This window comes from Neovison vison, chromosome 8 (assembly GCF_020171115.1).
Source record: "Neovison vison isolate M4711 chromosome 8, ASM_NN_V1, whole genome shotgun sequence".
Taxonomy (NCBI): Eukaryota; Metazoa; Chordata; class Mammalia; order Carnivora; family Mustelidae; genus Neogale; species Neogale vison.
Genome location: NC_058098.1, coordinates 53,132,042 through 53,158,843, shown reverse-complemented (window position 1 = coordinate 53,158,843; position 26,802 = coordinate 53,132,042). Strand labels below are relative to the sequence as shown.

The following is a 26,802-nucleotide window of genomic DNA, read 5'->3' as shown; positions in this document are numbered from 1 at the left end:
GGAGGAAGATGACTCACCACGCTCAGTAGACCATGTAAAAAAAGAAAGGCTGTGGTTTCAGTTGACTTTAAGCTCCATGAGTCAACAGTGTGATGCAACTCCAGTTACCCAGTGTCAGAACAGGGAAAGTCATCATCCTGTGGTCATACCACGCGGGAGAGTCATGTTCCACTCTATGGCACTGGACCCTAAGAGGGGGGAAGGACATCCAAAGGAGGGCAGCTAGAATATCGAGAGAAGACAAACCCCACCATATGGGGAATCGTTGGAGGAAGTAGGGGTGTTTCATCTGGAGAAGATGGGGGCTATCATGCCTAGGCTCACTGAGAACCTTCAAATGCAGAATTAGGCCAATGAGTAGATTGTCTCAAAAGAGGGTGGTGACACTTAGATCGTCTAACAATGGCATAGGCAGTCTGTCTTGTGAGCTCCAAGTCACTGTAAGGGCAGAACAGGAGCCTTCAAGGAAGGGTGCTGTAGAGGGATCTGAGCCCCTAAAGGAAGTTTGGACTAGATGTCCTTTTATCCTGCTCAACTCTGAAGCTAAGTGATTCAGGAGGTCCCTAAGTTCATACCTATGAAGTGTTGGGGACGGGTGCCAGGAGCACTTTTCCTGATAGCAAAGCCTTTTGTCCCTCTAGGGGAAACATTATGAATTACTGAATAGAAATTGCTTCCGGGCAAATGTAGTAAGTGACTAGCCCGTTTAGGTTCATACTTCTGGTTCATGCCTTCAGCTTCTGAAGCTGTGTGGGCTGGTCACTTACCGCATCATTCCTGTGAAATCTGCTCAGGAAAGGCATCTGGTGGTCCCCATCCACGTACCCAGCACCTTGCATTCTTCACTGCCCTTTTGTGGGACTTTGAAGTGATCACCTCTTTCCCTTACTTGTTTGCTTTTTCAGCTGTGGAGCGTCTTGGCTTCTGGGAGGACGTCAGGAGGATCATCTCACAATCCGAGCTGATAACGGGATTCCCCTATTCCTTCACGGCACCAGGCCTGCCCCAGTACCTGCAGAGCCTCACCAAATTGGCCATCGCCACAGTGTGGGCGGTGGCGGCCCAGGCTGGAGAGCAGGCAGAGGCCATTCCCATCTCCTTCTCTCAGCTGCTGGAGTCCTCTTTCCCCGAAGTGCGCCTGCTGACATTGGATGCCCTGCTAGAAAGGTTCTCGACAGCAGGCTCTGGATTAGGAGAGAAGGGACTGCCACCCTTGCTGTGCAATATGGGAGGGACATTCTTGACGTTGGCTATGAAGGAAAAGCACCCAGAATGCTTCTGCAAGGTAAAAGGAAGCGGACCCTCCCCTTCCACTCCCCACACTCTTTGGCAAGCTGACAGTAGCAAGATCACGTAGGCCGGATTGGGTTGGGCTTCCCCAGGAGCAGTAGGAAGGAGATGCCACATCCAGTGGGCAAGGACTCTCTTTGTACAGTGCTTGTCATGGCTTTGTGCACGGAAGGACACTAAAAACGGTCATGACAATGATAACAATGATGGCAGTAAGCCAAGATAAAGACCAAGAGTAAGCCACTCAGCACCCCCAAGAAACGCAGCACTGAAAATTGGCTATAGAACGTGGCAGAGGGTAGTCTTTGTCAACATGGGTGTGTGGGGACAGGTGGCCACCTGGAAAGCATCATCAAAAGGAAAAGGCACTGGCCGAGGAATCAGGGCACCCAAACTCTGATCCCAGGTCAATACGTTCCCTTGGGTTTGTCACTGCTCCAGCCTGTCTTGGTTCCCAAAAATATTAAGGGAGAAATAAGAAGTCAATGAAGCTTTTTGAAAGCTACACCCCTTTCTTGGGGTACAAGTGATGATTATTTGGCTTCTGGAGACTTTTTCCTGAGTCTTTTTTTTTTTCCCCATGGATCTGACACACACAGATACTGAAAATTCTCCATTGCGTAGACCCCAGTGAGTGGCTTCCCCAGACCGAGCACTGTATCCACCTCACCCCAAAGGAGTTCCTGATCTGGACAATGGATATTGCTTCCAATGAAAGGTTTGCCCCCTTTGCTTCCTCTGCAGCCTTCGCCGACACGTGGTCCTTCCCAGCAGTCAGTTAAATAATGGACTGGGGCACAGTCCTTACCTAAGGGATTAGGTCCTGTGTTTCCTTCTAAATCTCAGCCTAGGAGCATGTTCTAAGCTCAAGCTATAGAATGAGGTCAGAGTTTTCACATTAATAACCAAGAGGTAATGACTTCTGGAAGCATCTGTATGGCCTTGACATGAGCATTTCCACCATTCACAATGGCATGGATTACAGACTATCAACAAGAACCCATCCATATGCAAAGTACACTTGGTTTTTTTGTTTTTTTTTTTAATATTTTATTTATTTATTTGACAGAGAGAAATCACAAGTAGACAGAGAGGCAGGCAGAGAGAGAGAGGGAAACAGGTTCCCAGCTGAGCAGAGAGCCTGATGCGGGACTCGATCCCAGGACCCTGAGATCATGACCTGAGCCGAAGGCAGCGGTTTAACCCACTGAGCCACCCAGGCGCCCAGTACACTTGGTTTTATTTTCTGTGTGCTTTTGGCTTACTTTTCCTAGGTCTGAAATCCAAAGTGTAGCTCTGAGACTTGCCTCCAGAGTGATCGCCCACCAGCTGCAGACATGTGAGGAGGTAAGGGTGGCCTGTGGCCCAGGGTCTGGGGTCTTTGTGTTCTTGTTTACCAGGAAGGCGTCAGTGAAAGTGAACTGTCTCAGCAAGCAGAATCAGTAGGGCTGGATGTGTCCCCTCTGCAAAAGTGTTATTCGTGTGGATGTTTCACTTTGGGTATAACTTCTGTAGAATTTTCTGAGCACCACCATCAGCATTTCTTTTCTCTTGCTCTGGGCACGCTTGATTTGAGTCCGTGAGGGTAACACAACCTCCTCTGCTATAATACACACACACACACACACACATACACCCCCACCCAAACCCTTTGTTTTTTCCTATTTTTCTAGCTAGACTCTTTTTCAAAAAAGTGAGTGAACAAGTCACTAGGATTGCATCTTGGGGAATGAAGTATGAAATACATCCCTAAGGCTTCAGTGTTCCTCCTGGAACATGGCCCAGCTAGCTTTGTATGGAGGCCCAGATGTACCCCTTCATCTCATGTGTCCTTTGGGGGAGAGGTGGAACCGAAGTAACCGAGACAGCTTCTGGGAAGATGCCTTAGGAAAAATACAAGTGCACTTGGGGCATATGAGAAAGCTGCCCCCAGCAGAGAATTATTAGAAGTAGAAGGCAATCGGTACTGCAGTAAAGTTACCGGACATTCCTGGTTATACGTGCCATCGCTGTGATGGTGACAGCGTGACATCCCGGGTTCCAATTCCTTATGGTGAAGCAGCACTATCAGAGGTGTGGGAGACCGGGAGAGGAACAAAGATGGAGGGACAGTGTCACAAGCAAGGAGGAGCACTAGACAGTGACGTTAAATGCCCCACTGTGGAGGAGACCGGAGAAATCCAGAGGAGGAAGGGAGTGCGGAGCTGCTAAGGAGAAGACTTCACAGAGGAGGTCATTGGATTCAGAGAGTGGCGGCTGGGCAGAGGGGACAGAGGGTGAGAGCTCAGCAGATCCACAGTTGCCGTGGATCATTCAGAGGCAGGCAGGGGCGCCCAAAGCTGGCTGGTCACTAGGAGAGACAAGAGCCAGAAAAAAAGTCAGTGGTGTGCGCCAGGGGGTTGAAGGGGAGAGATTTACAGGAAGGGAGAGGATTTGCTGAAAAAAACTGCAGCCCAGAAGGAGAAAAACAATTCCAATAAAGCAGTCCTAGGGAAGCCTATCCCATCCGCTGAAAGATGTCGTTCTCATCTACAGGTGTGTCTTAACCAGTAGTCATGTGCATCTTAAAGGCACTGCTTGGTACTTGAATGAAGCAGTATTTGATAAAAATTGGGAATTTTCTAGGGAGAGAAAAAGTAAGAAAACCATAGAGAAGTGCATGAAAGAAGTTCCCAGGAAGACCTGGGAGTCGGCCTCTTCCTCGGGGTCCCAGCTGCTCCTCAGTTCAGTTCTACAGAGGCCCATCAGTGGTTATTTTGAACAATTAAAGAGGCTTCTTCGATAGGGGAAGGAAAGTACATTTGGAACAATAATCCCCTTTCTAGAATACATAGAAAACCAGGGTTTAAAAGATAGAAAACAGTCCAGATGTCCATCAACTGAGGAATAGGTAAACAAAATGTATGTCCATTCAAGAAAATATTAGTCACAAAGAATACTGATGCTGCTAAATCTGTAGCATGCACGAACCTTACAAACATGCTGAATGAAACAAGCCAGTCATAAAAGACCACATACTGCGTAGTTCAGTTTATGTGGAATGTCGAGAATAGGCAAATCCGAAGAGGCAGAAAGTAGGTAAGTGGTTTAGGGCTGGGGGTGGGGAGCTGACAGGATGGGGGATGGTAACTAAAGGGGACAGGAGTTGTCTTCTTGGTGATGAAAGTGTTCTACAATTGACTGTGGTGATGGTTGTACAAACCTGTGAACATACTAAAAACTCGACTATGTACTTTACATGGGTGAATTGTGTGGTGTGTGAATTGTATCTCAAAAAAAAAAAAATAAAAACCTGTTACTATAAAAAAAAATAGAGCTTTCTTTGAACGATAACGTTAGAGTGCTGCTTTAAATGTTTTAGCGGAAACTATCAATACAGTGGCTTAAACTAGATCACAGCAGTCAAAGCAGATAATGGTGGCATGACAGTATTGGGTCCCTAGACCTTTGTGCCTTATTCTGCTGTTTTCAACCTGGCTTCGATCTTATGAATGGTTGCTCTGACTTCCACCATCTTGTCCTTATTCAGCTAGCAGGAAAGAGCGACTCAGGAAGTAAAGGTCACACTTGTTTTCTAAGGCATGACCCAAAAATAATACACGGTTAGAACTTAACCAGTATTACTCCCAAGTGCAAAGGGGCCTGGGAAATGTAGTCTATATGCCCAGCCCAAAATTTGAGGTTCTGTTACTAAAGATAGAAGGGGCTTCTGGTTCTGGGAGACAACAATATTATTTGCTGCCGTAGCCTTTGCACAAAAGGCTTTTCTTTACTGAAGCTGTCCAACGCACCAACCTTCTGATACTCTGATGTGCATCACAAAGACTCCAGGAACTTTCTTGCTAGTTCTAGTGACTCAGTATTACTGAAAGACTGGTCGCACTTTCTTCCCTGGGCTTGTTTATTTCTCCCTAGCTTGGTTGGAAAAGCAACTAAAAAACTTTTCTTCCCCTGTGCTAAGAGCTAATTTGCACATCCAGTGTGGTGTAGGTGGCTCGGACCTAATTCCATGTCAGCCCCTAACTGCATCGCGGACCTGCCATGCGCTTTGTGCTTTCAGACCAAGGACTTGGTGACCCCCACACTAAAGCGATGGGTTCAGCTGGTTGCCACCTCCTGTGGAGAGCACCTTCCCACAGACTCCAGGCTGGCCGCTGCCGAAGCCCTCACTAGCACCGCACCGTTCTTGCTCACCAGCCCCCGTCTTGTTCTTGGTAAGTGCACCGAGCCCAGGGAGCAGTCCAAGGTCCATTGAGCCCAGTGAGCTAAAAGCATGAATAGATTACTCCAGGATAAAAACTGGGGGAAGGTGAAAACTGACCATGTGCTCTGTACCTTTGCATCTCTCAAATGTCTTCCCCCAACCCTCCCAATTCCTCCTTTTTCACAATAGCCTCTTAACTGGCCTCCTTTCTTTCCATCTTACCCCCAAAGCCATTCTCCTTAAGCTTCCAAAAGCCTGTGCGGTCTTTCTGAAATACAGAAGTGATCATTTCACACCACTGCTTAAAAAGCCTTTGAGTGGGTTTCCGTTGCCTTCAGGATAAAATCAAAACCCCCTTTCACATGGCTCTGTGCCCTGCCCAGCCCTCCCTGCTCCTCAACCACTGCTCCCCAGCACAAGGCTCCATGCATGCTTGGTGGGGAACAGTTCTCGAAACAGACTGCTCCTTGAATGACTTCTGTTTGTCTTTCAAGACTCAGCCTAACTATCCCCTCTTCTAGGAAGCCTGTTCCGTTGATCTTGGTGAGAAAGGGATGGGACAGGCTGAAGCCAGGGCATTGAAGAAGAAGAAAGGATAGGCTCAAAAGGTGTTTAGGAAGTAAATCAATTAAGACTTGGAGGTTAACGTGAAAGGAAGATTCAACAAATAAGAATAAGCCGTTGTCCCTGCATCCACAGAGCTATCAGTGGAGTTGTGGGGAAAGGATTTACAGAATGAAGGAGAGAACTGTTTTTGTAGGTGGTGATCTTCACATTTTAAGCATTAGCACAGTTCAGACCAAGAAAATGTCTCGTGCGCCTGGATTCCTCTGGGAAACAAAGTTGTCTTTGATGATCCTTTTAATTCTTTCTTCTAAGCGACTTCCAAGCATTTTTCTTACGCCCAAAGGAGGACTGAAAGGGCCTTCGTGATGGTGACTTAATCACCTGACCCAGAGGGGTAAGAGCAAAACTTCACCAAAAACTTTGGTGAAGCTTCTCTCGTGAGAATATCATTTGCGGCATTTTCTGGGTGACTCTGACTACTATAACACTAGCTCACAGCAGGCAAAACGTGTGTGGAATAACCTCGAATACTGAGTGAAATGGAGTACTGGCTAAAAGCCATTGGTTCCTGATTAATTTCTGGAGCTGGTTACAGCATTCTAGGCAATAAGGAAGGAGGTCAGTGGTGGCTGGTGGCTGTGAAGAGAAGGTACAGAACTGAGAGACAATGAACATAAAAGTTCATGGGGACAAGCCAAGGACAGAGTGAAGTCATTTAAGGAAAAAGAAATCGAAATGGACGAAAGAGGGAAGATTGAGGCGCTCAGGGGGTATAAATGACCCAAGTTAAGGAAGAAAATACTAAAAAAGGAAAATATTTAACCCTAGAGAACAATTAGAATGGACAGTCTCTGAAAGACTGCGTAAAATGTAAAGCCAGATTTATAACAGAAAAGAGAGAGCGAAACCCCACAGAGAATGTTGCTGTTCCTGGTATGACTAATGCATCTGTGTCTGTGGTCCCAGGTTCTCTGTGAGCAGACGAGGGAGAGGACAGTCGAAAGGGAGCTTTTAGGACAGGACAGGTCCCCCATTGAAAGGCTAGGGGTGGTGAGTGGTGGTCTTCTGTGGGCCTCCCACTGTGCCCCTGCCCAAGCCTGGGCCCATCCCCTGTACAGCACACATGCTTTCTATGAGGCCCTGCCTACCTGTCCCCTCGCTCCTGAAGTCTGCCTCCGACACACTGGTCCACTATGATCTTTCCCTGCTGTGAGGCACAGCCAGCCATTTCTGCCCCTGACTCCTCCTTGCCTTGTGTCTTCAACTTGATATTCCTTGCTGTTGTTCAGGCACATGTACCGTCTTTTCCTGTCCCATTGTCCACAGCAGCGCCTAGGACCACACAAAGCTCCTGCCAGGACAGATGGTGGTCAGATGGTGGCCCTCACATGGACATGGCATGGGCTATTCCACGTGATTCCCTGCCCTTTTCAGATCCTACTCCCCCCACCCCCATAAAGTGTAATCTTGATTGAAACTTTGCTTTCAGAATTTATAAGCTTAAGCAGTCACTCAAATCAACACTGGGCTCATTTCCCCCAAAGCATTCTTGATGCATACAGTTTCATTCCTGAGAATCGTGAGTCACTGTGGACAGCTGGGCCCGTTGTGGACAGCTTAGTCAGCTGGGCCACACCTTCCAGTGGGCCTTGCCTAGGGCCGCTTGCCTCCAGAAGCCTTCCCCCTCCATCCCAAAAGACATTTCCAAACCTGACCCCTTAGGGCCCTCCCTCTTCCAGTGTTAATCTGACTGCCAACCAAGTCTCTTTCTCTTGAAATACCCATGAAGAAAGACATGACTTTTGCTCATTAACCACTGCTCTCGTCCACCACAGATTGATTGATTGATTTTTAAAGATTTTTATTTATTTATGTTTGAGATAGAGCATGAACATGGAGGAGGGACAGATGGAGAGAGAGAGAAGCGAGCTCCCCGCTGAGCGGGGAGTTTGACCTGGGACTCAATCCCAGGACCCCGGGATCATGACCTGAGCCAAAGGCAGGCGCTTGACCAACTGAGCCACGCAGGCGCCCCCCCACCCCCAGCCCCAGGATTTAAAACAGTATCTGTACCTGCCTGTAAATTGAACCGTAGGTAATTTGAATTCCTTTTGGTCTTCTCAGGATTGCAGGATACTCTTACTCTCTGGAGATGTGTCCTCGACCTCCTGCAGAGTGAGGAGCCGGCCGTCAGAGATGCAGCCACTGGAACGGTGGTGACCGCCATGTCACAGGGAAACACCTGTCAAGCAACAGGTATGGCGCTCTTACCGTTCGGCTGTGCCTTATGGCTCTTGGACAGTACCTGTACGCTTTTTCTGTGCATAGCCAGAGAGTGAATATTTTAGCCGTTTTTGGCCTTTCGGTTTCTGTCTCCACTCTGCTATTTTAGTGGGAAAACAGCCCTAAACACTAGGTAAACATGGGCGTGACTGTGTTCTGATAAAACTTTATGGACAAGAACAGGCAGCTGTCCAGATTTGATCTGCTAGCCATAGTTTGCCGACCTCTGACGCCTAGGACATCATGGAGGAAAATTGTCTTCAAAGATAGAAATCTAATAAGCAGTGTTGTTAGCTGGTTACATTGTCATCCGTTTTAAATAAGGCTCAGTCGTGATTATCTCTGTGGTTACATAACCTGGGAATCATAGATCCAGCATTTTCTACTTCTGTAAGTTTTCACATGTGACAGAAACAGATGAGTGTGAGTCACGTTAACTGGGAGGAGAAGCAGGGTCACACCTCTGGACAAGTAGCCAGCTGGGAGGTTGTCTGCTCTGGTGGACGTGGATTCTCTGCACTCGGGTTGTCGGAAGGACTTTTGGCCATCCCAAAGAGAAGCCAGAACACCCCCTGGAGGCAAGAGATCCCAGGCTGAGCACACTAGACCGCAAAATAGGAGTGGGAGGAGCCATACAGGGTTTGTAACCGACTCGGGCCTCCTCGTCCCAGTGGCTGGGGGTCCTGGATGCTCCCCTTGGAATATGAACTTCCTCATTCTAGAGTCCTCTGTTGTCATGGCATAGGTGCAAGAAGCTGAATTTTTAATAATCTCTTGGTGATGCTGCTCCAGAGCAGGTTTGGTTGGGACCTGCTTTGCCTCTCGTGGGAAGACATACAGCTTGATTCTGGGAGTCATGTGCAAGAAGCCCCCCCCACCACCTTCCTGGCCTGTCAGAGTTCCTGGATCTGTAATTCCGCCAGGAGTGATTCATTCCTTTTTCCAATTGCGTGTTTCCCTTAGAAGGACACACAGAACGCCCAGCAAGTGCTCAGTAAATATTTGGTGGAATACAGTACTCACGAGATTTCTCTAGGACCCTCTGCTCCAAACATGGGAAGGGTGACAGCATACCGGAATTCACCAGTAGACTTATTCCCTCCTAATCTTGAGAGTTGTTACCCGACTACTTTTCTTTCTTTCAGGATTTCTCCAAGTTCACCTACAGTAAAAGTATATTACCATGGTCTTCCTCCTTCTAGTTTGAATTTTTCCTCAAGAAATACAAACTAGTAATTACATATGGAGTGCCTTTCACATGTAAAGATCCATGTGTAAAAAGCCTCTGAGGGAAATAAATATAAAAGGCTACCTGTTTTTGTATTCTCCACTTTGGCCTATAAAAAGAGGAGCTAAGGTGTGAAAAAGACAAGGATTCTACAACAGTGAAATGTAGTGTGTTACCCTGGACCAGAGTTCCTGTGCCAGAGAGATGAAAAGCCGTACAGGAAATTTCTGGAACAACTGACAATATTGAAATATTATCTGTAGATTAAAGTCAATGTTAAATTTCCTGAATTTGATAACTGTACTGTGGTTTTGTAAGAGAATATTTTGTTCTCTGGAAATACAGAACTGAAATATTAAGGGGCCAAAGGGGGACGCCCCCTGCTACATACTCTTCAATGGTTCAGGAAAAATAATCGTGTGAGTGTAAATAGTAAACCCAGATATGGAGTTACTGTACTTGCATCTTTTCTGTATATTTGAAATTCTTTCAGAATTTAAAAAAAGTTTGTTGTTGTTGTTTTTTTAAATCCAATTCTACCACTTGAAAACAGCAACACAGGATATATTGCCAGACCATCTAACTGGTTTCCCAACAATTCAGCCCCTGCTGTGACTCCTCTCCCCTAAGTTATATGAAAACATCCTGCCCATTTTAACTCATTTTGAGTGAATTTTCACGTCCCCAAAAATCAAACCCAAGCCAGGTTCCTCAAAAGTTTCAGCAACGTAATGTCACTCGCTCAGCACTTCCTCATGGGTTCCTTGTTCGGCTTGGTAGCAACGCGGGGGCAAAAGTCCCTAATACAGCTTGATTTGCTCAAGCGAAAAATACACATCTTTCTGTCTGGGACTGAAATGTAGCTGAAGGTAGAGGTACACCTCTGATTTTTCACTTTATTCAGAAGTTCAGCCAGCTGAGAACAATATTGTCTTGTTTTGACATTTCTTGAGGATATCAAGCCACTGGTGGTAACTTTTCTCGTTCCTCCAGCGTGCAGGGATTTGGTAGACTGTATTACTAATGGCTTGCTCTGTGGTGTTCAAAGTTATGACTATGGAGTCTCGAATAGCTCGAAAATACAAGTCCTTAATTTTGTCCCCACATCAATGGCCTAATGAATGCCATGGTAAAATATTACTATTAAATCGTGGTAATATTTAATGTCTTCTTTGAAGGCTAAATATTGTAAAAAAGAAAATTAATTCTCACTTTTCCTCCTAAGAATATAATAAAACACAAGGACTCCCTGCTTCTGAGACCCCATCCTATAAACAAGGGCTGGATGTGGACAGAGAGCTTTGCATGTACGTTATCTGATGGTGTGCTGGGTATGTGGGGACATGCAAGGTGCATCTTGATTTATGTGGTCCAAGGAGGTCCCTAAGAGTGGGGTTGGCCCAAAAGGCGGGGTAAATGGGGCACAGATGGGAGCATTTCAATGCAGAAGCAGCAGCTAGAGCGGGAACTTGGAGTCGGGGAGAACTTGGGAGCTGCCTGGGGGTCTGAGGGGCCAGAACACAGGGGACCCTGAGGCCAGGGGAATGAGGTGGAAGATAAAGCTGGAAAGGCAGGGGCATGCACTCCTGGGGTGATTCTGAACTCCAAGTTAAGGACCTCCTTCTGTAGGTGATGGGAGGCTGGAGAGGTTTTTAAACGGGGGAGCAGTGTTTTCGGCCGCATGTTTGAGGGGCTTTTCCCAGCAGCAGTGTGTATGATGGCCTGGGTCAGGGGAGGGAGGGAGATCTTGGCGCAGAGACCAGCCAGGACTGGGTCGCGAGCCACTGGCAGTAGAGACAGGATGGCAGGCAGACTGCGGGTGCTGGTGGGAGGTGGGAGAGAAGGGAAAGCAGAGAGGGCTTCAAGGCCTCAGACCTGTGAGGTAACTGGAGAAATGCCTAGTCGTGCCTCTGGCACCAATGTAACAGTTGAGCCTCACCTTCTAGGAAGTGAAACTACCAAGAGTCAGGAAGCATGCTTAGAGGCCACGGGGCACTGTGATCAGGGACAGAGACTTCCTTAGGCCGTGGGGAACTAGGTAATGGAAATGAGAAGACTAAAGGGGGCCTTCCTCTGCTGTGGGAGCAGAATGCACTGGCCTGCCCAGCACACTGCTCAGTGACCCTGGGAGCCACGGCTCCAGTACTAGAAAACACGGAAGGGGCAAGCGTCAAACCAGTTGTTTAGACTGTGTCCCCAGCATGTCACTTTGTGCGCGGCTGGCTTCAGCTATGGATTTGTGGCATCCATTGGGTAATGATTCTGGGCTGCCTGGAGAAAGCCCCGTGCTTCAATAGCCCTCGTGACGGTGGATTTGTTGTCCACATTTTTTGCCTGCTGACCTCGTGCATGTGCTTCATCCCACCCGGTCACCTGGAAGGAGAAACCCGCAGCCCATCAGTGACTCTCAGGCACCCCCAAGGCTTCCTCAGCTTTGCAAGCACGACCTACCCCACCTCCCTACTCCTAGCTCAGCCACTGAGAGGGACAGCAGAAATGGCTTTTCTGGACTCAGGAATGGGGGACTGAAATTTGCAGCTAGGACAAGAAAGGGTACAGGCAGGCCTCAGGTGGGGCTCCCCCTTCTCCTTTCCTTGCTCTGACCTTACTGTCCTTGCCAGAGCAGGAGATATCAGCTCAGCCGCCTCTGCTTTGCTGGGCTCCCGACTCTTACCCAAGCAGCTCACTCATGTCGGTCCCGTTCATTTCAGGATTCACGTTGGGTTCCACTCAGACAAGGGCTTCCATTGGGCGTGGGGTGGTGGTGTGGGGGACCAACCTGGACAGTATGTACATTTAAGTCACTAAATTTGTGTGATTCTCAAGTTAGGCTGACAGAGTTCTGGGTAAAAGCAGCAGGGGAGAAATGTGAAGGGCTTCAGACCCCATACCCATCGGTATGGCAAGAGTGTCTGTGCTCGGCACAGGGACCCCCAGAGACGCCAGATTCACAGCAGAGCTTACCAGGGAAGCAAAAGAGCGGGACAGGAGCAGAAGGTAGAAAAGTTGAGACTCAGACGTTAGAGTACAGGGCTGTCGGCGGGTAGTTTGATGGGCAGAATTACAAGTCACCTGGCCTAAGGCACGGTGGAGAAGACCTAATGTCTGCCCCATTTCCCCCAAACCATGTTCCTCCCCCAGCACCCATACCCCTGCCCGCTCGCACACATGCTTCCATGCACAGCTGCTTCCCATGCAGGGCCCAGGAGTTGGCACGACAGCGCTGACACATCTCAGAGGTTCCAAGCCTTGAGCAAGCCGGGAGGGAGGCTGGGTCACTTTGACATTACACAGTGGCCCTGCAGTGACGGCTGGTCAGCAAAGTCCCAGAGCCGTGGGGCTTGAGCTGAGTCATGGGCAGCTCTACCCCCGGAACTTCCAGAACTGAAAGCCAAGGCCCGCCTGCCCACCCAGCCTCATGCATGGGGGGAGGCCCTGTGCTCTTGGGAATTCCCAGGTGGTCCTGGAAGATGAGCCCTCAGAATGGCCTCCCTCCTCCCTCTGCCTCCCTCCAGCTTCTTCCTAACCTGCTCACAGGCACTGTCCCCACACTGTGTCTCCCATGCTGTGGTGCCAGAGCCTGTCCCACATAGATGTCTTTCTGCTCCGTGAGTGTCACCTGATGTGTATGTACCAAGGACATTTTTCTGGAGCAGAATGGCCCAAATTAGAGAACCACTACAGGAGAATGAACCTGCATACGTTCTCCAGGCTTGACCTGCCTCTATCATTGCTTTTGGGCTGTTTTAAAATTCTGAATTGTTTTTCTCAATCCCCCTTTTATGCCTGCCTAGATGGTCCACAGCTTTTTCTCTTACTGTTTAAGTATGAGGGCAAAACTGGTGACATCAAGCATATTCGTTTAAGAAATAGTTATAAATTGCCTGTCCTCCAGGCTTGTTTCATGCGCTGGTGTAAGCCGCCATTAGCTCTCTCCTGGACTTCTGCAAAATGACCCTCTAGGCCTTCCTGCCTCTGCTCCTACCTACCTGCCATCCCTTGCCCAGGAGGCCAGTAATGGGCTCTTTTCAGGAACTAAGTCAGATGACATTGCCATCCCACTGAGAGCTCTCCCTTGGCTTCCCTTCTTTCTCAGAATAAAAGCCAGCTCCTAAAGTGACATATAAAGCTGTACCGGACCTCACCCCTGCCTCTCCAACCCCATTTGCTGTGCTCGCTCCCTGTCTTTCTCTGCTCCAGCCACTCCAGCTTCCCTCAGGTTTTTTTAACTTGCCAGGCTCATGCCAGCCTCGGGCCCTTTGCACTAGCCACTTCCTCCTCTTGGAATGGTTTTCCCTGGTCCCACCCAGCTAACCTTCCTGTGGTTTCAATCTCTGTTTCAGTGTCATCTCGGCAGAGAGCCTGCCTGACGACCCAGCTTAGAGTAGCCACCCATTCATTCGTCTGCTGGTTTAACACTCCGTGTAGTCCTTTCACAGTCTTATTTTACTGTCTTGTTTACTTTGTTCTTAGTGTCCCTCTACCAGAATAGAAGCTCCAAGAGGGCAAGATTTTTGTCTCTTCTGCTTGCTGCTATATTCCCAGAACCTGGCACGTAACAGATGTGCCGCAAAAAAATCACTGCTGGGATGATCAGTTGGATGAAGGAATGAACGAATGTGTCCTTCACAGTAGTTAAACACAGTAGAGAGATCAGTGTTTTTAGAATCAACCTAAGGCAAGGGAGGTAGGGATCTTTGGATTCTCTTCGTGATGAAATTGCCTTGAGGTGGCAGATCCTTGTTGCTGCGAGGTCGTCTGCTACTTGAGGCCCCACGTCTTCCCAGAGACAGTAATTTAATAAGGAATGGATGGAGCACCTGCTGAGGTAGGGATGTGACCAGCCAGGGGAGAGTGCTAGTTGATCCTCAGGCCCTGGTCAGGGGACGGGTGCCAGTGCCAAATGGAACCATCTGGAATGCCTAGAGTTGGTGGCAACCTCTCTGAGGACAGAGGCCCCTTCCTTCTGGGGCCTCTTCTGGTGGTCTCCTCCCCACTCTGAGTCGGCCAGTGGCAGGAGGAGGGAGATGCAGAATATCACCCAGCAGGCACTCTTGGCTTCTTCCAATTCTCACAGCCACTCTGAGATATTTTACTTTTGCCTCCATTTTAAATACAAATCAGCTGAAGGTCAGGGACTTGAAGCAGTGGACCCCGGATCCCGTGGAAGACAAGTGTCGAGCGGCGATGGAGCTCAGGGTCCAGAGGGACAAAGGCCTTGAACATTCAGCACTTCCTCTGACACAGGAAGGGGACTCAAAACCCAGCCCTCTAGGTTTAGAGCCGAGGAGTTAACTGAAGAGGGATGCTGAAGGTCTTCTAAATTCACTGTTGTGTTTGAAAGGAAGACATGAGAATCAACCCAGGAAAATGTCTTGGGGACCCAAGAGCTCAGATAAAGCTTGCCCTGAGGAAGGCAGTGGGAGTTGGGGTGGTGAGGGTGGGAGTGTGGGAGGTAGCAGGAGGTCCTACTTCAAGGCTGATTTGTACCCCCTTCCCAAGGATCCTCAAGGGAGGGGATCGCAGGACTTGAGGGTTTTAGATGTGGAAACCAAAGGCCAGGGAAGGTAAATTATTTCCCAAGTGTCACATAATTAGTGAGAAAAAGGTCTAAAACCCAGGTTCACTGAGACACAGAGCAGCGCTCCTTTCTACTGTTCCTCAGGCCTCAACTTCTAGAAGTGACAGAAATGTGGGGGCACCCTTGAGAATAATCTGGACTGCCGGGATGGGGTCAGGGGATGAGGTAGGAGCTGTGCGGTAGGCACAGAGGAGAGGGAACGCTGCCTTGGAAAGAGGGCCTGGAGGAACTCCAGCATCAGAGGGGTGGGAAGAACAGAGTGTTCTACGAAACCAGGCATCTCCCAGCAGTAAAACCACACCCTGCAGTGAGCCCTGACCCATCAGCCTTGCTCTCTCCTGGGCCTCCCTCTCAAGGCCTCTGGGTGTCCATCCGTATTGTCAGTAGGGGAGGAAACACAACAAGGCGGGAACTGCAGTTTTAACTCCCAGGTGGACCCGTGGCAGCTCGCCAGCAGAGGGTGAAGGGAAACAGGGAAACATCTGTTGGAGGAGGGAGGCTGTCAGGAGCCAGTTCTCTCTTCTCCCAGCGCAGCCTCACTCACCACACACCAAAATGCCTTCCCCATCACTGCGTCCCTGGAAGCCTGGTCATGACGTTCACCTGCATCCTGGCGAATGCGTCACTGGCAGCTGGCCCCCGACGTGCAAACACAGATGCTAACTAACGCTCCTATCTTAAATCTGGGAGCAGGTTGCCCCCGCCGCTGAGTACCCTGGCCAGGCCTGGTTGCTGGGGTGATGGGATTGTTTCCATGACCTCCCAATGACTAAGCCCAGAGAGACAACAATGGGTTTCTCTCGAGGAAATGAGGGTCAGTTCTGTATCATTTTGCCTCCACTGTTGCTGCTCCTGAAAGCCAAGCTCCCTGGGCCCAAGGTGACTGACCCAGAGGGTGATGATAAGCCCACAGTCTGAGGCTTAGGCTCTCTGGCACTGATGTGCTTTGTCAGGGCAAGTCCAGAGCCCGGTCATCCTTATTCTGCTGGTCTGGCCTCAGTTCTGATCTCTGTGCTTTCCTTTTCCAACATCAGGAGCCTAAATTTTCCTCAGGCCCCACCACGGTGCAGGATTCCTTTTCCGACTGTTGCGAACAGTCGTCCTTTTGGACCCTAAGCCAGTCTCAGGAGTTAGCATTACCTCTGTGTCAGGGTGACCAGATGGATCCCCATCTTCATCCCCCGACCGGCCAGCCGCACCCCCTTCTTCACACCCCACCTCCTCAGGGAGTGCCCTCCCTCCATACCTTTCATCCACACCAACCCGGGCACATGACCCCTTTTCCTGCCCAGATCTGTTCACCTGCAGACTGGCCAGAGGATGACCTCCTTCTTCCTCTGGTCCCCAAAACCAAATGAGGGTCAGATCTGAACTGTCACAACCTAACTGCCCAAGTAAGTACATCTGGGCACTGTAGCAGCCCTTCATTCTTCAGCATCCTGCTGTGATCCCAAGAGGAACGAAGGGTAACATCAGAGGAAAGCTCTCATTCTGCCCACGAAACCCCAAAGTTTGGTTCTCAAGTCTCTGAGCTTGACTGTCCAGGCTTCCTTGCTCCAGCGGCTCTCCTTTGAGCACAGGAATCCACCGGGCAGAAGCTCCTACTGGCAGAACAGAATGGGAGGTGGCTCTGGTGGTGACAGGAAGTAGTCTTACCTGCACACGTGCAATGTGTGTGAGTACCTTTGGATACACGTGTGGGCTGGTATGTTGTAAATCCGGACGCCTTTCAGGGGGGCTCTCTGTAAAGAAGATGCAGAAGCAGTTTGGATGTGAACATGTACACTGATGTCATGAGGAGATGGGATTGTGAGGAGATACGCTTTGGCCGGTCACTCAGACATCATCTAACTGAGTGCGAAATCCTCGTGTCGTTTGGTAATCCAGGTGTTGAAAAGTGGTTTCTTGTGAAGCTGGTCTGGGGGAGCAAAGGCAGAGAACATCAAGTGAGAATTGGAGACAAAGGTTGGCCTTGACTACAGCTTGCCTCCCCCTACTCTCCCCTTCAGTTTCCCTCTCCACTCACCCCCACCTCCAGCCAAAATACTCAAGTTAGCAGAGTACTACCAAGGGTCTTACTTTGGAGTCTTATCTTGAGATAGACTTTCTGAAGTATTTTCTTGGGATCTCAAGCATGAAGCCGCTGGTGTTTTTAGTCAGGGTACAGATTTGGCACCTGGAACAGAGACCCAAGTTAAAAGTGGTTTAAAGGAGGTAGCAGCTTGGGGCACCTGGGTGGCTCAGTGGGTTGAGCTTCTGCCTTCAGCTCAGGTCATGATCTCAGGGTCCTGGGATCGAGCCCCGTATCGGGCTCTCTGCTCAGCAGGGAGCCTGCTTCCTCCTCTGCCGCCTGCCTCTGCCTACTCATGATCTATCTCTCTCTGTCAAATAATAAATAAATCTTTAAAAAAAAAAAAAAAAAGAGGTAGCAGCTTCTTTCACCCTCCTCACATAAAAGGTTCATGAGGTGCCCGGGGGCCTCCATCAGTTAAGCATCCGACTCCTGGTTGCAGCTCATGTCATGATCTCAGGGTCATGAGATCAAGCCCCACATTGGGCTCCATAGTCAGCTTGGAGCCTGCTTAAGATTCTCTCTCTCTCCTGCTCCCTCTGCCCCTCCCACCCCCTACTCCCACTGGCGCATGCAGGTTCTCTCTCTCAAAAAAAGAAAAAAAGGCTCAGTATGCTGCTGTGGTGGTCTGCAATCACCAGGGAACCCCCCCTTCTTTCTTGGTGTTTTGCCATTTTCGGGTGGCTCTGTCCCCCTCATGATCCGAGTTGGCAGTTGCCCTTCCCACTGGCAAGCCGCAGTCCAGTGAGTGGGGAGGAGGGAAGGGAACGCCCACCTAGACATTACAGATACCACCTCCGGGGGTGTCTCATCACCCAGGGCTTAGTCACGGGCCACAATGCTCAGCAAAGGAAGCTCACGGATGTGAGCTAAGTGGACATGTATACAGCCGAGAGATCTATTTTCTGTGCAAGGAGGGATGAATGGATTTGGGGAGATAGGACCTTCACTTCTAGCCATTTCCCACCTTCTTACTTTCACACAGGCACTCATTAGTGAGTTTCTGGAGAGTTTTGGCTGCTTGCTAACAGCTGGGGACTCGGATAAATCCAGTAGAGCCTCTGGCCTTAGCTGTTGGGCCTCTGCCCTCTCAGCTTTTATCCCAGCTAAAGTCAACAGGTTTCCCTTTCTTGACATCCATATTTTTTTTTAGTAGCTCTCAGAACCATTTTATAAGAAAAGGCAGTAGTTGGTAGTCAACAATAAGAATTTTCATTCCCATTTGTTTACCAACTTGACAAGTTTAGTTGCTTATCCCCATTACGTTTCTCCAGACCACACACAACACACACAAAAAACAAAAAACTTCATTAGAAAACAAGACACCAGACTTTGAGGTTGCATTACCCAGAGCCAGAAGTTACTAGAAAGATACCTATTTAATGGGAAGGTGGGGGAGAGCACACTTAGAAGAGACCCAAGAACGGGAACGCGGAGGAGAGAGCCCCGAGGCCATCTCTTCCCACACTCCCTGCACCTTCTCTCTCTGTGCTTCAACCCATATTGGCCCTGTGCCTAATGTGTCATCTACTTAACAGAAATGTTGCTCATTCCAGAGGCCCCCTGGCCCTCCTTTCTCACAAAGCCTCCAGGCCTTTGTCTCTCTCTGTCTCTGTCTCTCTATCTATCTTTCGGTCAGATCCACACTGTTTAGCTCTTCTGCTATTTCTTGGTTAGGATCCCACCCACACTGTAATCTTTTGAAGGGCTGGTTCTCCATCACAGTGAAGCTGGATGTGTTAAATTCTCGGCTAGCTCACGTCAGGCTGACCTATTGCTCTTAAAGCATGGTTTTGGGGGATGGATGTGTGCCTGGGGTTTGAGGTGAGCAGCTACCTTTGGGTGGGAGGCCCCTGCCCAGCCTCATGGGGAGCCCCCAGAGTGCCCAGTGATCCATCTCTGGGCCTTCAGAGTCAGGCTAAATTGGGGTGGGTTGGGGGCACCTGGGTGACTCAGTCAGTTGAGCATCAGACTCTTGATTTCAGCTTAGTGCTTGATCTCAGGGTTGTGAGTTCAAGCCTCACTGGACATTGAGCCTGCTTAAAAAAATAATAAATCAGCTGGGGGGAGGGGGGTTGGGAGAAGGGGGGTAGGGTTATGGACATTGGGGAGGGTATGTGCTTTTGGGTAAATTGGAAGGGGAGGTGAACCATGAGAGACTATGGACTCTGAAAAACAATCTGAGGGGTTTGAAGTGGCGGGGGGGTGGGAGGTTGGGGTACCAGGTGGTGGGTATTATAGAGGGCACGGCTTGCATGGAGCACTGGGTGTGGTGAAAAAATAATGAATACTGTTTTTCTGAAAATAAATAAATTGGGGAAAAAAATAATAAATCATTAATTAATTAATTAGGATGGGTTGGCAGGGGCTCCCCAAGCAATGCGGTCCCATTATACCAGAAAATGAAATTCACCTCTTCTTTTAAAAGCCTGTCATAAGAACACAGTGGTCGGCCTCCAAGTCTCAAGTGTGTTAATTTGTTTCAAAAGTAGAAGAAAAAAAAAATCATATTCTTGCCCCGTCCTCCTTAATCTGTTCCAAATGAGAACTTTGAGAAGGAAAACTCTGCAGGACTTACTCTGTTGAGCAAATTGATTTCTGCTGTGGAGGGAAGCTTGGATGGGGACTGGAGGTAGGAAAATATATGGAACCTGACATAAAAGATTTGGTTTTTGTTTGGAAAAGGATTCGGGTTGTTTTTGGGTTTTGAGTTACAGCTTGGGTGTGTTTGAAGAAGCAGAAGTGAGCAGCACCTCGACCCACAGCCTTTGTGGACTTTTCATTCAGCTCCTCCTGCCTGGGCTGGTGCCTGTGAAAGATGCCTTGCTTGGCAGCATGGCCAGGAAACCTTGCTTCATAAATAACTCTCCAGGGGAGACAGGAGTGATAACAGACGTTTTAAGTGGGAGCCGAGCTGCCTTCAGCACTTAGGGGGGGTGTGCGCAAGTCTGGCTCTGGAATTCTCCTTGCCAGGGCAAGTGAGCCCTCTTCAAGTTTCCAATTGGGTTGCTCTCGTTTTATTATTTCTCTAACCTCTCTAACCAGCGGGGTGGCTGAGGCTCTGCTTCTGAGTTCTGTTTTTATTTTTCACACTCTATTTTTGTACTTTGAAACTGCGGTTATAAAGTATACACTCAGAAATGTTGGCTCTGCACCCACAAGACACAGGAGGCTATCCAGATACACAGTGTGGGGACTGCTCCCAGTAGGGCCCTGCCACCACCCCTGCCCTCCTGGAGGGACGGGAGGGATGGGAGTGATCGGGAACAGCATTTTCTATAAGTCACTGGTCCGGCAAAGAGCAGAAATCTGGCCAAGATTTGTAGATTTGACCCTGAGAAACTGTCAGGACTGTTTTTCTAGTGGCTTCCCAAGCACACACACAATAAGAGGTCAGGACACTGCGAAGCAGAATTCCCAGGTTCCTGTAAAGGGTTCATTCATCTCCTCGAGTAAAGTTGTCCGGGCCCCCATCGTCCCTCACCATTGGTGTAGGCACGTAAAAACAGTGCCAGCAAAGCAACCATGTTTATTTGATTGCCCTCATTTGCTGGAAATGGTCGTCACATTCTTGTTACCGTGGAACTTACAAAACAGGCATAAAAAGTCTTTCCAAGTGCTGACTTCCTCCTCGTCTTCTTCCCTGGCCAATTCCAGCCCCTTCTGTTATCTTTTTTCCTTCTTTTCCTTCAGGCTCCTCTCTGTCCTTCCCTTCCTCCAACCAGAATAGATCTAGGAATCTCCTGACATTTCCACCTTGGCTGCGAGCAGCATTGGTTCCTTTTGAATAGACTTGTCCATAAATCTTAGATGGTTTCTCATCTTTGAAAAAGCCGCTTCTATCAGCAAGTCATTATTCACATGTACAGGGCAGGGGAAAGTTCACCAAATTTCAAACTTCTATTTCTTTTCACTCCATTTTACGACATCTACTCCCCAGAAACCACAGAAATTTAAAAATACCAGTCCCAATAGGCAACGTGCCCCCTGACATTAGCTTATAAGAATGAGGGCTGGCCACCTGGGGATGGGAGAGGGAGGGGAGGTTGGCCTAGATCGGAGCTAATAATTTCCAAGTCTCAGAGAACTGAAAGTCCACTGTTCTCATTCTTGAGTGGTGGATTCGGTGGGTAGGGAGATCTGGGAAGATGGGTGATATTTATAAGGAAAGGCCTAATGTAGCTGTCACTATAAATTAAAAATAAGGAATAGAGTATAATATAGCTAATGGGCTAAAATATACTTTAATTCCACTTGATATCAGCTAGAAGAGAGCTGAAGGGAAGGGTCTGTTTGGAGCAGATGAGAAGAGAAAGGAAGTAGAGGGGACAAAGAAACAGATTTCCACAGCCCGGCTCTTTCTTTCTACTTTGTCATGCTCAACAAGTTGGCATTTGACCTCAGGCTTGTTCTCATGGTTACAAGATTATGGTTCCACATTCAGTCATCACCCTAACATTCTAGGTAGGAAGAAGGAGGAAGAACATAAAATTCTCCTATCTCAAGCTAATTTTCATCCAGGAAGAAAAAATGTCCTCTAAAGCCCAGCTCTGTACGTCTCCTCGGCCTGGTCTGTGTAGGTGGCCATCTGGGCTACAAAGATATGAGAAGGGGCTAGACCCATCACCTCCGAGCGCAGGCATGGCTCCCGGGATAAAATTGGACTTGTGCTAAGGGGGAGAGGTGGCTACCAGGAGAGGGCTGAGTATGTGCCCAGGGCGTGCCCTGACATGCCTGAGGAACTATGGAAGCAGCCCTCAGAAGGAGTGGAGAATGGGAGTGGGAGGCAGGTAGAAGGAGAGCAAAACTGGAGAGGTGAGGGCCAGCCACTTCACGGGCCCGAAATGCCTGCTGAGGACTTGGCCATTAGTAAGAATCCAGATCACCACACATCACCCAGAGGAGGGGAAGAGACACCACTGGTGTCCCACACTCCAGTCTCATGACATGAGGACATCTGCGGATCTCATGACATGAGCTTTGGATTCAATACGTTTAGAGAGGGTACGAGATTCTGCATCTCTTACCAGCTCCCAGATGATGTCGATGCAGCTGGTCAAAGGACCCGACCCAGAGCAGAAAGACCCTAAAGGAAATCTCTTCAGTAATAATTGCACAGAGCTACCTGGCTGGTTCAGTCAGAGGAGCACGAGACTCTTCATCTCAGAGCTGTGAGTTCAAGCCCCGTGTTAGGTGTAGAAATTATGTAAGGATAGAGTCTTTAAAAAAGAGAAAGAGAGAGACAAATGCCCACATGTGTTTGTTAAGCATTTTAATGCGATGACTAATAACACTGTAATAGGAATTGAGACCCAAATATTTAAGGAAAAATGACCATAACTTAAATTGAGCTTTTCCCACAAAGTGTGGGGAGCAAAATCTGACGTATCTTTTGGGAGTCCTGGTGTCTATAGGTAGCAGAAAAGCCAAAATAGAGGAAGTTTCTCTCTCTCAATTTTATGTAGTCTCTAAGGAGGAGTCAGGCTAATCAGAGGCTCTCAGTCATTAGGTCCCCGGTCCAGGCTTCCTGTGAATCTCTGCTTCACTATCCTGACATGTGGCTCCTATGCTCAAGGACACCCCCTGATCCCAGGTGGCTGCTAGAAGCATTCACCAGCCCATCCTCAATACCCATGAGAAGAAGGGGAAGAAAAGAGAGCAGTGAAGAGCTCCAACCCTCTCCCTTTGAGGAGGCCCTCCCAAAGTCCCACAGTGCACTTCTGTGTTCCTGTCCCTGGCTACAGCTTAGTGACGTGGTCCTGTTTAGCTGCAAGATGTGCCAAGAAATGTGTTCTTTTGGCGTGGGCACATCACCTAGAGTTCTCCTACTAAGGAAGGAGCTCATCTAAGCTACCTGCCACATTGATACAAGAGTTACACCTGAAATGATGGGAATGGTCGAAAACAAAGGGACGAACAGAACTATGCCAGGCGAATTACAACAAAAAGAAAGAGATGGCAGTAGGAGAATTGGGCAGACTAAAATTTTGGACAAAAAAAGTAGAAAGCTGTACAGGAAGGGGAGGATTGGACAGTGATGGTGATTAAAGGGTATGATCCACAAAGAACATGTGACAGGTATGAACCTTTGTACAGCAGGCCAATAACATCCAAACCTGCCCTCCCCCCTCCAAAAAACACTGTAAGACATATTAGGGGGAAATTGTTAACATTACCACTGTAGTGGGATACCTGGACCTACCTTTCCCAGATTTATGAGGCCAAGCAGACCAAACATAAATAAGGTTATAAAGGACATGAATGCCATATTTAAAAGCTTAAATGTGTGTCACTCTGCAGACAGAAAATAAGCATCCATTTCAAATAGGTATAAAACATGTACAAAAACTGATTACATCTTGGGCCCCTAAGAAAAATCTCAGTTCCAAAAGGTAGGAATCTTTTAGGTCATATTCTAAACCAAATTGCAAGCAAACTAGACATTTAAAATAAAAATATAACAGCAAAAGCACCACTTGGATATCTATACACAATTTAAATAAGTTCTGCCAGTGACAGAACAAAAATTAAAAGACTCCTGGGACGCCTGGGTGGCGCAGTTGGTTGGACGACTGCCTTCGGCTCAGGGCGTGATCCTGGAGTCCCGGGATCGAGTCCCACATCGGGCTCCCAGCTCCATGGGGAGTCTGCTTCACTCTCTGACCTTCTCCTCGCTCATGCTCTCTCTCACACTCTCTCTCTCTCAAATAATAAATAAATAAAATCTTTAAAAAAAAAAAAAATTAAAAGACTCCTTTCAGACCCAAACAGATGAAAAGGCTGTCAGTGTTTGAGAAGATGAACCTGTCCTCAGAGGAAATCCTTGCAGTATCTTAGACAAGCAGAGTGTCCTCTATAATATACAGGCAGGGACGCCTGGGTGGCTCAGTTGATTAAGCGGCTGCCTTGGGCTCAGTTCATGATCCCAGAGTCCTAGGATCAAGCCCCACATCAGGTTCCTTGCTTGGTGGGGAGCCTGCTTCTCCCTCTGTCTGCATCTCTCCTGCTTGTGTACTCTCTCTCTCTCACACACACACACAAAATAAATAAAAATCTTTAAAAAAAAATAACATACAGGCAAATCTCTCAAAATCAATTAAGTGAAGATAGTGGAAATAGAGGCAAGAGATAAAAACCCAGCACTTTGTGGAATTAAACACAGTGGAGAATAGTACACATAGGACAGAACATGCTCATCCTGGCTAATGGTAAAGAAACACCAACCAACAACAGCATCTGGTCGTTCTCCCCACGTCTTCCTGCGGCCGTAAATTGGGGCATTTTTGGAGGGAGCTTAATGGACTCTTTAGAGATTTTTTAATGTTTTTGCCAGTTGATTCAGGTAATTCCAGAGGAATTTATCTTCCAGTAATATGCACACATGGGCAAAAATATGTGTACAACTCGAAGGATTAAAGAAACCTTGATACATGCACACACCATGAGGCGGTTACAAATAATGGAGTAGATCCGTGTGAGCCGAGGTGAAAGGGACCCATGGCATGGCGTTATCTGAAAAAATAATAATTATTATTTTAAATAAATACATAATTTTTTTAAGTCTAGGTGGCCATATGTTATGAATTGCAGTCTCTGGCATGGGGCAGAAGTGAGTGAGTCTGCTGGGTGCACAATCTCAGTAAAGAGCAGGGGCTGTAGTGAGCAGAAGAGCACGTGCCTTCTCAGTTGTGATTTGTAACCTTGTCACCTCCTGCCCAGAGGCCCTGGATCAGGACTCAAGCTTGGCAACTCTTTCTGCTTCAACCCTGAGATGACCTCTCGGCCCCTTTGCAAGGGCAGCAGGGATAGCCCCCGCCAACATCACCCTGTGTCCTCGTAACAAGCGTTGCGTGAACCTGGAGCTTCTGGTCTGGCCCAGGGCAGTCTCATTACCCCTGTCCCATGAACCTGGTGGCATGGGCTCAGTCCTGTCACTCGGAAAGTTACAGTGATTAAAATTGATCTTAAGATTTTATTCTTAGGGGACATCTGGGTGGCTCCATTGGTTAAGTGTACCACTCTTGATCTCAGCTCAGGTTCTGATAGGGTTGTGAGTTCAGCCCTACTTTTAAAAAAAAAAAAAAAGGCTTTTTTTTTCTTATTTTTTTAGCACCCAGAACTGTTAGACTATGTTTTGTTTCGGTTTTACTTGTTCCTTAGTGTCTGCAAACTTGCTCTCCACCTAAGGACCTCCAGAATCCTCAGAAGTCCCCACACTGGCCATGTTACCCACAATCCCAATGTATCTCTATGTAGAGGTACTCTTTTTAGTCTCCGTAACCCTTGGCAGGGAGAGGGGCCAACAGCCTCAGATGTACTGGAGGAGAAGACTAGCAAGAAATAACTCAAGGAGGAGAAAGCTTAAGGATTGATATCTTCCAGTTGCCAATTTCTATCCTACTAGCAAAACCTCTAGGCTGCTTCACTGCTCATTTTTAAAAGTGGTCTTCAACTTGATTTCCCCACCCTTACTCTCAGTTTAAATACTGGCCTGGCCAGTGGGGCTTTGGTCCAAAGAGTGGTTTGACCTCCAGTATAGGATTCCCAGATTTAGCAGATAAATACTCAAATTTATAAATCTGAATTTCAGATGGACCACAAATGCTATTTTCTGTGTAAGTATGCCCCATGTAATATTTGGGATATACTTATGATAAAAAGTTATCCATTATTTATCTAAAGTTCAAATTTAACTGGGTTTCCTCCAGTGGGCTTTTGCACATTCCAAGAGGGGGCATCTGCAAGTTTAAGGATAAAGATCAGCAGGAGTTTAAGTAATTGGTACCTACAAGCCCCCTCACACCCAGAACCTCCTAAACGCCCCCATCCCCCTGTTTGTGCCTCCCCCTCCTCTCATTCGCTGCCCTGCTTCTGAGCTTCACCTCCCTTCCTGCCTCCTGTCTTCCTCTCTTTTAGTCTGTGGCTTTCCCCTGCCCTCACTTCTCCCCCTTTTTTCCTCATTTTGCTCTCGCTGGCCCATAACATGTCATTAAAGTTTACGTATTTGAGTGTTGGTTATAATGACTAAATAAGGTTTTATGTTCCTTGCTGTAATTTAAATAGCAGGTGAATTTAACTGTGTGTTTTTCATTTTCCTTTTAGTGATAGGTGGCCTTAAGTTCATTTTTAACTGTGTGAATCATTGACCTTCATTCACCTTGAGTGAGAAAAAAGCTCTCCCATTTCCAGAATGAATTCACATGCATCTTCCTAAGATAGATGCCAGCAGGGAAGGCGGGAGTGGGAGAGACTGAAGTAGGGACCAAGGGAATCCTGCGAAGTTGACCCAGTCAGAGGAGAAGGAGCTCAGAAGTCTCTTATACTTGCCTAAAGCTTAGCCTTTGGCATTGAGTCCAGCTGCCCTGAGCAGCATACAGAGCAGAGGCGGGCTCTCTCCTCTTTGTGACTGATCATGGGACTCCTTCCCAGCAAGAGGCCACCTCTGATAGCGAAGACCATGGTTTGCAGCTAATAACTAGGGCTCCGGTGGCCTTCTGCTTCCATTCCCTGCCTCTCCCGATAAAGCATACTCTTGAAGGCCACCTCATTTTGGCTTCCTCCCCAAAACAGTTTGGGGG

The 26,802-nt window shown here is 48.1% G+C and overlaps 1 protein-coding gene across 6 annotated transcripts in view; it reads left to right on the top strand.

Moving 5' to 3' along the window:
- The window catches only part of THADA (THADA armadillo repeat containing), a 321,965-nt gene that overhangs the window by 266,813 nt on the left and 28,350 nt on the right, over positions 1–26,802 (top strand). For 5 of the 6 annotated variants that reach the window (XM_044263601.1, XM_044263604.1, XM_044263603.1 and 2 more), the window contains 5 exons: positions 906–1,285; positions 1,890–2,008; positions 2,565–2,637; positions 5,351–5,504; positions 8,186–8,317. In XM_044263601.1, the coding sequence (XP_044119536.1) occupies positions 906–1,285; positions 1,890–2,008; positions 2,565–2,637; positions 5,351–5,504; positions 8,186–8,317 (858 nt within the window). Of the gene's footprint in view, positions 1–905; positions 1,286–1,889; positions 2,009–2,564; positions 2,638–5,350; positions 5,505–8,185; positions 8,318–9,489; positions 9,863–26,802 lie in introns of those variants that run through there. The other variant, XM_044263605.1, reaches the window with a different exon arrangement.